Source organism: Montipora capricornis, chromosome 4 (genome assembly GCF_036669925.1).
Source record: "Montipora capricornis isolate CH-2021 chromosome 4, ASM3666992v2, whole genome shotgun sequence".
Classification (NCBI taxonomy): Eukaryota; Metazoa; Cnidaria; class Anthozoa; order Scleractinia; family Acroporidae; genus Montipora; species Montipora capricornis.
This window is the reverse complement of record NC_090886.1, coordinates 41,682,143-41,695,402: the sequence shown is the minus strand read 5'-3', so window position 1 is coordinate 41,695,402 and position 13,260 is coordinate 41,682,143. Positions and strand designations below refer to the sequence as shown.

Below are 13,260 nucleotides of genomic sequence, written 5' to 3'. Positions count from 1 at the left end.
GAGTCCACGACGTGACTTCATTATTTTCACGGTCTTCAATTTCACGCCGTGAACTTTTTCACTCAGCATAGTGAAAAGAATTGGAGCAATAGTGAACACGCCGTGAAATATTAAATTCACGGGCCGTGACCGTGAAATTTATTTCACGGTTCACTATGAAATCCATAAGCCCCCTTTTTGCGTGAAAGGTCACATATACCTATTAAATGACATCTATATATAATGTCCTGAGCAGCAGAGATTGTGCCGTGTGAGTGTATAATGATGATAATAAGAATAATGATAATAGGTCTTTATTGAGGTCATTAACCCATTGACTCCCATGGGTTCCCCATTGACGAGTAAAATTGTGTGGCGTTAGACAGAGTAAAATACTAAGTCTGGCTGGTTTAGGCCGGTTTGGACGTCAAAGGGTTAAACAAATGTTAAGACTTACAATGTACAATGTATTGTAAAATGAAGTTAAAACTGTATTAAACTACAAAGTACTAAATTAAGATTCATTTAAAAGTCAAAGAGCCATCTATTAACAAAGCATTTCTTAAACTCTCCCTTTGACACCTGGGACATGGTAAGGATGGGATCTACTGCGTAAAGCTCTGTTTTTATGTGGGTGGAGTGTTTTTAACTGGGCTTATCCACAATAATACTCCACAGCACAATTTTCTTATTTGTTTGCTTGTATACAGAAATGGCGACGAAGAGGAGCACACTATTCCACCCGGGCGTCTTTGCTTTGCTTGTAGCAGGTAACTCCTCTGAAAGTAAACTAATACTCCCAATGTGAGTGAGCCTTGTCTGTAAGCATGATCTCATGTGTACATGGTTAAGAAGTGCATGTAAAAGAGTTAGCATGCATAGCGTGGGATAAAAAAAAAACAACAACAACAACAATAAAGCTGGATACCTGACCAAACAATTCTAGGGAGATGTCAGATTATTAAAAATCCTCTTGTGTACAGGTAATCTTATTTATGTTGCCTATGGGCACTATAGTAAGGTTGTTGCCTAATGGTCACCTGGGTGCCTGGGGTGCCTTATTTGTGAGCGTGGGCAACCAAATTTCTGAATGAGTAGCCCGAACGGGCACCTAACTTATCACAAGGTGATTCATCCTCACTTTTTTGTAAATTTGATCCCAGCTGGAGATTAAGAGATGAAAAAAGTGATATGGTCGGAGAGAACGTATGGCAGCTAAACAAACGACTGAGCAAATTTCACAAATAAACGATTCTTCAACTTGTAAACGTGTTCAACATTGCTAAGGGCTTTCATTTCATTACCTGCTGGTAGCACACGGAGACTGGGTCGCACTTTCAGCTATTAACTTAGGAAAAAGGAGATTCGCTTGTGCAGCATGTTAAAATTTTGTATGTAAAATAATGCAGACATCACCAAAACTATACGTAACTTTCCGCAAATTAACATGCACGAATTTAATTGACTTTGTGTGCGCAAAATTAACATGTGGACGTAGCATTTCCATAATATTATTGGAAATCACATTGTGAGCCAGTCTCTGTGCGCAACCAGGAGGTAACGCAAAGAGAGCACTAACTAAGTCTTAGCAATATTGAATACGGTATGTTTACAAGTTGAAGAGTCATTTATTTGTGGAAATTGCTTAGCTGCCATACGTTCTCTCCAACCATATCGCTTTTTTCATTGCTTAATTAATCTCCAGCTGGGATCAAATTTACAAGAAAGTGAGGATGAATCGCCTTGTGATAAGTTAGGTGCCTGTTCGGGCTACTCGATCAGAAATTTGGTCGCCCAAGCTGGCAAATAAGGCACCCCAGGCGACCGGGCAACCATTAGGTAGCAGGCTTGATATCATGGGGCATGCACTTTGAAGAATGCCATCCAACGTTGTGGACGGCAGTCAAATTGACCCATGGCAGAGGTCTCTCTTCCCATACTCATCAGCACAGCGAATGCAAACGAAGAGATCTCTGCTGGCCTGGAAGTAGTAAGGTATTAAGGTCATTCTTTGTTTTCTCTATGAGCTGGGCTTTTTGTCTTGATATTCCATTTCTGTCAATTTTGTTGATGGTTGGTAGTCATGTTAATAAAGTGCTGTCGATAACATGCTGTTGCTTTGTTGTGTGGCAGACAAATGGCATTCAGTGTGTGAGGGTTTTTCTTCCAATTGATTCATAGGAGTGAACTCATTGGTGAACTTGTTCACTGTGATTTTTGTCCACTGGCATTTCACATGGACTGCCTCAACCCACCTCTAACTACAGTACCAAGTGGCATGTGGATGTGTCCGAACCATGCTGAGCATGCGGAGGTATAACATAATTATGTTATTGAATAATTTCTGGCAAAACTTACAAATCGCTGCGGTTGGTTTTGATTTCACTTTATTGTAAACACAGCCTGAATATCTCAATGGTTAAGCCACAGGTTTGTCCCTTGAACCAATTAAATTTGTGTCATGTGCTTCAGGAGTGATCTGTTTTTGAAAAGATCACCAATTTTAAAAATTAATAATAAATACATTGTAGTGTGACAAGTATCTTGTGTTCTATTTAGCCCGGACTTCGCGAACCTCGTTTCAGTAAGAGATTACAGGCTTACAATGACCTAAGGAGTAACATTTCTCAGCACACAATCAAGATGAACTTTCTTCAAAGAGTGCATAGGTAATGTGCCCTATTTTCTTTGTTAAGGTTTCTCAGCTTATTACCAATAATTATCATCAAGTAGTCACATTTTTTCTTTTCTTTAATTCCTCAAACACTAGATTAAAGAAACATCCCTCTTTCAAAAGAAAAGCTTTGTTACCAACAAGAAGGAGGGCAACTGTGGTAAGTGTTGGTTGGTTTGCTTCAATTCAATTCAATTTATTCATTCATGCTTTTCATGAGATTTACTCAAGCAAAGATCTATTATAGATGAGAGTGGGTAGAGAAGGAAAAAGTCATTAGCTAATCAAATGAAAAAGATTTGTGAGATGACGCTTTGCGCATCAGCCGTTCGTCAAGTCAATAATTTATTGCTCTGATGAAGGGCTAATGTAACTCTCAAGACATCATCTTGAAAATCTTTTTTTCAGTTTGTTTACCTTTATCATTTCCTGTAGTTATGACCCATTGACACATCAAACACCCTTTTAATCTTGTAATGAGGGCCACTAGTTTATTTGTATTTATATGCTATTTCATGCTACCTTGTTAGACTTTACTTACTTACCGTAAAAACTTGTCCATGTATAAGCCACACCTTTTTTCTCAAAATTCGAATCAAAAGTCTGGGGTGTGGCTTATCTATGGAAACATCTGAGGTTGGAGTTTTCTATGTCACTGAATAAACATAAAACAAACTGAAAGTGCTTTGTTGTTGATCATTGCGTTTTTCGCTTTTTCATGAGTGGTGGTGGCGCAACAACTGCACAACATGGTGGCGCAACAACTGAACAGCAACCCACAGGGAATCTCCATTCCTCCACAAAGCTGTTTGCTATGACGCCTGCAGTAAATCACTTTGACGCATATCTTTCTTCCATGTGCGAGAAAGTACTAAGATATTTCCAAATAGTCCGACCGTTTCATTGTGATGCCTAGGCTCCTCTCCACATTTCAAAGCTTGGCCACTAATCACTCGTGCTTATCGTTTCAATTATCTTTGATTTTCAACTTTATGGAGCATTTGAGGTGATAATCTTGAAAAAAAAAATGGCATCGAGAGCATCTTACATGTAAGTCTTTTATAGTGAACTCGCAAGGTAAAGGTATGACAAGTAAAATTTAGCTATGTTAAGACTTACATGTAGGTAATTGACATGAAAACTCGTAACAACTACCGTGTCAGTGTTTTGAAAAGCCGTACTTTAATATTTGCTCTTGTTTGTTTACCATTAAAAGCCTCACTGGATCTTCAAAGTTCGTTGTCTGTACTTTTTTTTTTTCAAAATTCGAGCTTTCAAATTGGGGGTGCGGCTTATACATGGACTTTTACTGTACTTAGCTTACAATGTACAACGTTGTGTTGGGCCTTTAAGGATGGTGCCTACTAATTGCCTGCTACTTTCTCCGGATAGTTTTAAACCGTGCAAAAATAATCTCTGTATTAGTAAGCATTCACCGATAGGAAACCCAAGTATGTCTACATATGCAGAACGTTTGTGCCATGACAATGGTAGGCACCGTCCTTAATCTGGTTTGTGAGAGGTGTTTATTTTAGCACATAGATAATTCATTTTTAAATAAACTCTGCAATGGCCTATCCAAATAAACATGTAACAGTTAATAAAAGAAACCTAGATTGGAGGACACAACTTGCTGGGTGTTTGTAAAATGTGCTGGATTCAATAATCATTGTTGAATTTGGGACCATCATGTGTCGAAAAATCCACAGTCCAGAGCATCCTTATCCAAATATTGTACCCCTAACCATTATTAGATCATGTCGCTTCCTGGATCCAGGAACATGCATGTAATGGGGGAGAAAAGAATCAATTATTATTTGTCATTAAATCATAGGTTCCACAAGCAATTAAGGATCATTATGCATCTCCACCAATCCAACTCCTACCAGAACATATAAGAAAAATGCAAGAGCCTCTGCCATTACATGTACTTCCTTTGAATACACCATCATCTGAAGAACAGGAAGAGGTGAGAGGTGATCGATAGTTGTTGATTGCAACTGCAAAAATGAGACAAGTATGGTAGTCATCCAGTAACCAATAATACAACACAGAGTTGTTACAGTAATGCAATTTTTAGCATACAATGTATCTTTAGGAAGGAGAGCAAAAGAAAACGACAACGACAAAACAGAATACCAGTAATAGCTCATCTTTCCTTGGGCACCAAACCGTTTGTTATTTTCAAAAAGTGGTTTAGTCGGTTTTTCCTTTGTTCTGGAATGAAAATTTAACGTCAACTGGAATTAAATAACAGTTATCTGTACTCTTTTGGACATAAAGAAAAAGTTGATTTGTTTGTTTGTTTTGCTCTAAAATGCGATCAAACAAGATAGTGCTTTTTAATCTGTTTGCCCAACTGGTTTCCGATGTGCCTCAGCAGTGACAAGAAAATTTTGCCCTTATCCTATAAACACGTAATCGCAATGAGTTCTCGTAAAATTGGGCGGTAACTTCACTAGCTTGTGTTTTCAAAAATTTGTGTAAAGCACCTAAACGTTATTTAAGTGTTGTTTGAAGTTCGTCCTTTCTTGGTACTTCCATTGCCATATTTTGGGCAGCTGATTCTTGTTCCAAGCCAACCTGGCGTGTTTCAGTGAAATACATCAAAATGTGAATGATCTCATTTTCAGAGATAAAGTGGAATAAAGTACATCAGTAAAACTCTTTTTTGACTATGAACTGACATAGTTTTTTTTATGGCTTCTAATTTTAGCGTGATTCCTATTTGCTGGCTATTGACAGTTGACTCTGAAATGGCTTTTTTCCTTTTCCATACGCTCGCTGAGGGAGTGCTTGTTTTCTTTTAAAACTCGTGCGGTTCAAGCAAAATTCATTGCCAAACTGGTGAATTCCAAAGTAAATTTTACTCGAAAAACCGGTATCATACTCATCTCTTCGTGATTCATGCGATATCGGTTTTTAGCGTAACATGTACCATGGAATTTACTAGTTAGGCAATGAATTTTTCTATAGAAGAAAGCAAAGAAAATGATTTAATTATTGAAGCAGCAACTGGAAACATCAAAACGCGGACAATTCGAAACCTTTTATTTTGAATTCACTAACCCTACAGGCAGTAAGAATAAATAAGCAGGGAGCTCCGCTTTTTGGCTTGGCTAAATCTATATTTATTATGTGTATACCATGAGTAAAAATTAATTGTGTGGCATTAGAAAGAGTATAATCTATAAAGTTCCACTCCTGGGTTAAACTCTGTTGAATCAGACGAACACCTTGCATTTTTGTTGTTGATTAAATTGGCTTTTGGTATGTGGTCCTCTAAAAGTCTACAAATTTGGGTCTTCAAAAGTGTGCAAACCTTGATTACTTAAGTTATAAAGCACCTTGAAAGTTCTTACCACATTTTTTTGCTTTGTTTAGCCAGTTACTGAGTTCTTAGTTTTTGTGTTTTTCAGTGGTTAAAATGTGTGATCAACTTGCAATGTGGTATTGCAAAGCATCTTTCTCAGCCAGCTGTTAGCAAATCTTCAATTTCAAATCATGCAGATAATTCATCTGGCAAATTGGAATCCTTGAGCTCTAATACAGGCACTTTATCTACATCATCTGCACATTCTACCAGCACTGGAAGTGTGAAAGAGCCAATCGTCAATGGCTTGACCACCAAATCAGACTCAACCAATCACATTTCCTCTTTACCTGCAAGTAGTGGAGTTCAAAATGCTTGTATAAGTAGAGTTGTAACAACGACAATCACCACAACAAGTGGTGGAAAAACAATAACAAAACCACTGACCATTTTGTATGCTTCCCCATCAAAGCTTCAAACTCACATGAATGGACCTTTAAGTGCAAAGTCAGTTGGAAATTCAAGTAGCCCAGTCAATGTGTGTAGTGTGTCTTCAACACATTTACCGTCTCAAGTTTTGGTAAAACAGGAACCCAAATCTGTTGAAAAACAGGTATTGAGCAATGACTTGAATCAACTTAGTGCTGAATGTAAACAGCTGTCAAGTGATACTGCAAAATTAATCAATGAAGTTGGGCATGTGAACAATGTAAAGGCAAAAATCAGTGTCGATGTTGTAAAGACTGTAGCTGTTCCAACATCAAGCACAAGCTCAATTGTAAATACAACGGCTAGTGTGGTAAGCAGAACCATATCAACTGCTATTGCTGCAGGAAGCTCAAGTAGCTCCAGTGCAACAAAAGCCGCTTCATCAACACCTACAAAACTAATTGTATTGACAAGCACAAACAGTGGGAATATCATTAAAACAATTGCAACAGCAGGATTGTCTGCTGGTGGTACTGGGCAATTACCGGGTGGCAGCATAGTAACATTGGGAGCTCCAGGAAATTCTGCAAACATCAATCCTGTAAAAATTGGAAGTGTGAATGCCTCAACAGCAACTTCAGTTGGTTCAAGCCCAAGTAAAGTGACTCAGGCCGCAGCTGCTACGTCTGCAGCCACTGCCAATGCGATTAACAGCATTTGTGCTGCAGCTGGAGTAGACGCTTTTAATGGTCAGTTTTGTCTCATGCTTTGTCTTGATGTTTGTCATTGACTGTGATATTTTAATAGTTCAATGAAGTTTGAATTCTTCCAAAAAAAGATGTTAACTAAGACGACTTTATGGCAGAAAGACTGTGTTCAAAAGTTCCTTTCTCTAAAAGCTCAGCGCAAAGTGTTGAGTTCCCCTCCCGGTCAAAGGTGCTTGGTGATCACTGTGCACACTAACTAAAAGCACTGTCAAAGGTGTGGTTCACTAAATATTTTAAGATTTTGAATTGTTTGTGAACTAAGTTGTTTCTGTCAGAAACAGAGCTTGCCAAGTTGGATCCAAGGCTTATTCAAGTTTTGGCTTATCAGAGACTACAGCAGCTTCTTACTCAAACCAAGGTCAGTAGCAGCACCACATTTATGTGGGTTTGAGACTTAAAGTAAAGCTTAATTCGATTAAATTAATGCATGCCTCACCTGAGAGCCACAAAACCCTATTTAGCATAATGTCTTTGTTCTGATCTTGCTTGTACTTCCATATACATGTAAAGTGGTTCTAGTTTTATCTCTGTGCAGGGAAATGGCTGGCTTAGAAGTTAAATAATGTACTTGGGATTTGTAGGTTGGCTGTTTTCCCTTGGGTTGACCAAAACCTGTGGCAATTATACATACATGTATTACATAATACAAAATACACATAAATACACTACATGTGCATACATATTATATATATTATACATACTACTTAATGCAATATACATGTACATGTAGCAGCAGTCACAAAATTGAGGTATTATAATATTTTAGTTTATATTAAGAAATTAATGGTAATTTTGATTTCTTAAAATGAGGCATAATACTAATCCTTCACTCAAATTAAGCATTTCTCTTTTTTAGCCTGTTCCTCAAAGTCCGGCTGCAGCAAGGAAAATTTCTTTCAATGGGCTAAAGGAAACTATAGTTCTTCCTCAACAAGCTGGTAAGCCCTAAAATAATTTTAAAGTTCTGCCATCTGTGATTTAACTTTTCTCAGACGCTCTGGTCAGTTGTCACCACCCCTCTACAGGATTGGTTCCCCATTCAGAGAGGATTAAAATAATAAAATTATATATTCTCATCACATGATTGTATTTTGCTTCATATGCTTGCTACAGTAGGAAACAAAATAATATAAAAAAAACTAGAGCAATGCTGCACTTTCTCCCAATAGTTCCAGCTGGAAGATCCATAGCAGTGCTGTGTCCGTTATCTGGAACAGGTCCTGTGTGTCCAATGATCCATAAATGTCTATCATTGGGTCAAGGTTAGAGTTAAATAATTTGTTTTCATTGCTTTTGAGCTTGTAAATTATTTGTATACATGTGCATTTGCTTATAGTGAACTGTTGGGGCAGTAGAAAGAGTATGCTGTGAGCAGAGACTCTTCGATCTTCCCATATACATGTAAGTCGGGAAGAAGAAGGGACCTCTGCCAACTGCTTTGAATTTCTTTGTTAAGGATGTGTTGAAAATTCAGATGTATTTGGGTGTCAGTCACGCACGATTAGTGACCACAAAACCACGAAACTAAAACAAACAGTCAGGATATTGTCCAAAAACTCTGGCAAACACACGGCTGCACCCATGATTTTGAGCCAAATATTTTGGCAAAAGATGCGGCTGGTACACAAGTTTTTACCGTATATAGATTTCTGGCAGGCTAGTTTCTTTGTCATGACTGATGTGCAGAGAAAATACTCATGAGAATTTAGCCAGTTAAAATTTTTCACACTGTTTCAATTTTAAAAAAAAATTTAAAGACACGTGGCGAATGATCATGCTCAAAAATTAAAAAAAAAAAAAACAGAACTGGACTGACCAATCCATTTCTTTGGATGAGCGGCAAATCAAAGAAAGTCAAAAAATTTGGCAGAGGTCTCTTCTTCTTCCTGACTTATCTACATGTAGGAAGATCGAAGGGCCTCTGCTTGCAGGGTATGGAAAGCGTGCAAGTGAATTTTTTCTTTCATCTTGCCAAAATGAAATAATGATAAAGGTTATGATGATGATTATTCCTTTTTTCCAGGTCCAGATATGGATGTTTGTCTCCAGGAATACGGGCATTGCAACTTCATATCTCAGAAACACTGTTCTATATTTTACGATGAGGTATGAGTTAGTGCACCAGAGGTTTATCCGATTTATTTCTACCCTTGTCACTGTATGTTTTCAATTTTGGTAGTGATGATTACTGGCTTTTCAAAATTCTTTTTGTTCTACAGACCTCAAAACAGTACGAGCTCATAAACTACAGTGAACATGGAACATATGTAGACAATGTGTTATACTCGTGTGACTTTTCGGACAAAATCAACAGACATGTTCTTTCATCTAAGGATCTAGACCCTTCCAAGGTCACCAAAAACAAACTGTTGGCCGCTTCCCAAGTTCGACAAAACCCCAAAACAAAGGGATCACGTAGAACTGTTGGTCTTGGTGTGCAAAACATTGCAAAGGCTTGTAACTGCACGACAAGCAGTTCAAACTTAATTGGTGGCAGTGGTGCTGGCTGGGAAGGAACAGCCCTTTTACACCATGGAAGTTACATAAAGCTTGGTTGTGCTCAATTTGTGTTCAGTATAACAAGTCATGCCACAAAGCTGCCTTCAAGTGGAAAGACAAGTAATACAAATGATAAAAAACCAACTGTTTCATGATAAGTGTTGGTAGTCAAGTGTTTAAGGTATGGTGCTGTAACAGTTGTGAAATTCAGCTGATTTAACAAGTGAAGGTAGCAATTTGAAAGCAAAATGACATTCGTTCAAAAGAAAACTTGTGTTATCGGCTCTAACACAGTGGTAATGTGTCTTTAAAATTTGAAGGGTTGCCTGCATCAATGTTATATGTGAAAGTTTTTGTATTCTCATTATTCCAGCCAAATTTGGAGTAATAAACGCTGAGTATCTTCTGTAAGGAACTCTTGCAAGTTGCATGCAACAAGGAGAGTTTTTGTATTCTTTTAATCCCTTTTGTTTTCAATTATTGCGAAAAACTTGAAACAGGACTTTGCAGACATCAGAGTCATTAATGAACTACCATTAGAATCATTGCAGATAATCTAGGTACAAAAAGTTCACTCACAATGTTTGTGCATCAAGCCCTTCAAAATTTATAACTGTAAAATATCGTATAGTTTAAATACTCCTGAAAGTATAGCCAGTAATGCAAACACTTACGTTTCATGAAATAGAATTTTTGAGGTCAAAATTGAGTATGACCAAGGCAATCAATTTACCATCATCTAGCATCTTATTGCAAAATTTTATAGATTGTTGTCATGCCCAGTTAATTAAGGTAGCTTGAAGCTTCTCAGCAAGGAGTTGAACATGGCAATGATAAAGAATGACCAGGGATTGCACTAAGTGCCAGCAGCCAGCTAGTCTGGCCAGCTGAAAGAGACTGCCACCTAAAATTCAATCAAAGCACAAAGGTTAGGTCCGGATTTGTAGAAAGCTCACTATCAGAAATCACTGGCTGGATTCGTCTTGTGAGCTTAAACCTGGTTTTTTCTTAATAGAAGTATCCCTGGACATTTGAAAGGTCTATGCAATATACAAGATTCTTTTAGATTTTAGTGAATTTTATGGACATTCTAGCAAATGGCCATTCTGACATCACTCGTTGTTTACCTTCTGATACTATTGCCTGGTCACTCTAAAAAGAGATGCTATGAAAAGAATCTCATTAAAAGGGAACTTTTTTACAAGAGCATTGTACAAATAAATTATGCAGGATTTCCTTCTATTGACCATTAATTTTTTTCATTTTCAATCAAAAGCAATAAGCTTGCTGGGAATCAGATCTCCCATTGAATAAGCGTTCATGAAACTCATCACTCCATTGCTCACTACCTGAGTTTCTCAACATTGGAGTACATGTATTTCAGGGCTCAGGGGATAAGTTGTTCATGCCTCGCAAGTAAACTTGCCATGCTTTGTATTTCTTTGTTTCTTCAAATTTCTTGCTTAACCTTCCACTTTATGCAAGATAGGCTACTTTCCAATATTGGGGAAAAACATGTTAAGGTAGGTTCATAGGAATACTTTGCTTAAAAAAAAAAGACAAAAAACAAAGGAAAGTTCTAATATTATGTCACTGTACCTTGAGCCTTCCTATCTCAAGCTAACATTCATCTTAATGTGGATAAATTTGGAGAGAAAATGTGTCGGTAACATGAAACGGAGTTTATTTACCTAGAGTATGTTCAGCACTTTGTGGACCAAGCACAGAATTTACTGGTATTTTTATACTGTAGGTAATGTACTTAAACAAAAAAATTAATGTGTTGAACTGTATTATGAGATTTTTATGACTGATGCCTGAACATTTTAGAGAAGTATAATTTTATTCTTGTACATCATTCTATTTAAGACGGGAAATGGGCATAATATTTATTATTTGTACAGTGAATGTCCATGTCTGTCTTAAGTATCATCCACAAGTTACCCTTTATTGTTGAAGAAAGAGCTTGTTGAATTTAATCTGATCCAGTTACAATAATAATATTGTTTTGATCAAAGTGAGTTGGTTTGTGTAATAGTATTCGTGATTATATTAGTGTACAGCTGTAGATTATTGTAGTTACTTGTACGCACAATATTGGTGCAAACTTGCGTCCTAATCTTTTGCACATTAAGAAAGGAAAATATAACTTCTATGCCATGGCAACAGACTTGTTCTCTTGTAGTCCACTAGTTTGCTTTTTTTGGGCATTTGGGAATTCAGTTGTGGTTTCTTTGCTCAACTGAAATCATGTGGCCAGGTTCTAACTATAGACATGATTGACTGAATATCATAAATTGATTCAAAATCACATGTCTGTTTAAAAAACTTCCTCTTGTTCCAACGATCTGCTTCAAAAATGCTCTTCAGTGGATTCCCACAAAATAGTAGATAAAAATATTTACATCTGATCTGTTAGGGTGTTTACAAAATTATTGCAAGCCATTGTATTACAGTGATACTACGATCAAAAAATCACTTCCTTTTTTTTCCTCAGATTTTGAAAGTGTGTTTGCTTAACACCTGCCTGGAAAAATTTTGAGCTTTGATTTTTATCAGAAACCCATAAGGGTTGAAACGTGTAATGGCCCCTTGTGTACTGGGAAACAAGCTTCTGAATAATTATTCAATTTGCTAAGTACCATAATTATTTGGAACAACTAGAGAGAAACATTCCACCAATCAGTTCACAATAACACCGTGACGAAATTGACCGAATGCAAAAATGGCCGACAACAGATTATTCTTTTGTCTTTGTGTTATGTAGCCTAACAGGTCTTGTTTTACAGCGCAAATTCTTTTAATTTTACACGTGTGAACGAGGCTAGTTAGGCTCATTAACACAAAGACAAAAGGATAATTTGTTGGCGGCCATTTTTGCATTCGGTCAATACCACCAATGTTCTCGCGCGAAATTAACTGGAGCGAGGGGTTTCCAAATATGGTACTTGGCACTGAATATTCGGAAGCTGTGAACGTGCGTTACACATTTCTATAATTATTGACTTTGAGTGTGAGTTTTGGATTTTACGGTCTGCCGTTACTCACATTGAAAACTGACGGACTGCACCTCAGAGGATTGGATCTAGGGAAAAGTGTCATCATTTTACTCAATAGCTTAAAATTTCAGCGTGTAGACACAGTTTATTATGTATGCAAAACACAAGTTTAAAAATCTGAAAGCCCGAAACCCTTGTGCTGCATAATTATTAATTCGGTCGCTTACAAACACATTGCATTCTTAAACTAGTGAGTCTTTGACATCATTTTCTCCTTTATCCAGCCCTCAAGATTTTAAAGTTAGGTAGTAATGGCAGACCATTAAAATTCCAGTTAAAATAAACAAATGTCTTTGAAATTAAGGCTTAAAACTTGGGTCACTTAGTGTTAACATAGTTTTGAAATTCAAAGGAAAAGAGGTTTGGGTTTTGTTATTAGTACCACTTTAACCTATTCACACCTCAAATGCCCTAGGATGCCCCCATCTGGTTAAATTCAGAGACAGAGTAAACTCTATAAAGTGTCACTGGGACTGGCTTTAAGAGTTTTAAGTAAAATTCTTTTGTTTAAAGACGGTGCCTACTCATTTTTTGCACGGT

At 37.2% G+C, this 13,260-nt stretch overlaps 1 protein-coding gene across 2 annotated transcripts in view; it reads left to right on the top strand.

Moving 5' to 3' along the window:
* The window catches only part of LOC138046984 (PHD finger protein 12-like), a 17,946-nt gene extending 6,119 nt beyond the window's left edge, over positions 1–11,827 (top strand). Inside the window, exons 6-16 of one of the 2 annotated variants that reach the window (XM_068893630.1) lie at positions 690–749; positions 2,161–2,293; positions 2,539–2,648; positions 2,750–2,813; positions 4,488–4,622; positions 6,073–7,144; positions 7,444–7,520; positions 8,019–8,100; positions 8,332–8,424; positions 9,186–9,268; positions 9,382–11,827. In XM_068893630.1, the coding sequence (XP_068749731.1) occupies positions 690–749; positions 2,161–2,293; positions 2,539–2,648; positions 2,750–2,813; positions 4,488–4,622; positions 6,073–7,144; positions 7,444–7,520; positions 8,019–8,100; positions 8,332–8,424; positions 9,186–9,268; positions 9,382–9,816 (2,344 nt within the window). In that variant the 3' untranslated portion in view covers positions 9,817–11,827. Of the gene's footprint in view, positions 1–689; positions 750–2,160; positions 2,294–2,538; positions 2,649–2,749; positions 2,814–4,487; positions 4,623–6,072; positions 7,145–7,437; positions 7,521–8,018; positions 8,101–8,331; positions 8,425–9,185; positions 9,269–9,381 lie in introns of both variants that reach the window. The other variant, XM_068893629.1, reaches the window with a different exon arrangement.
* The last annotated feature ends 1,433 nt before the right edge of the window (positions 11,828–13,260 follow it).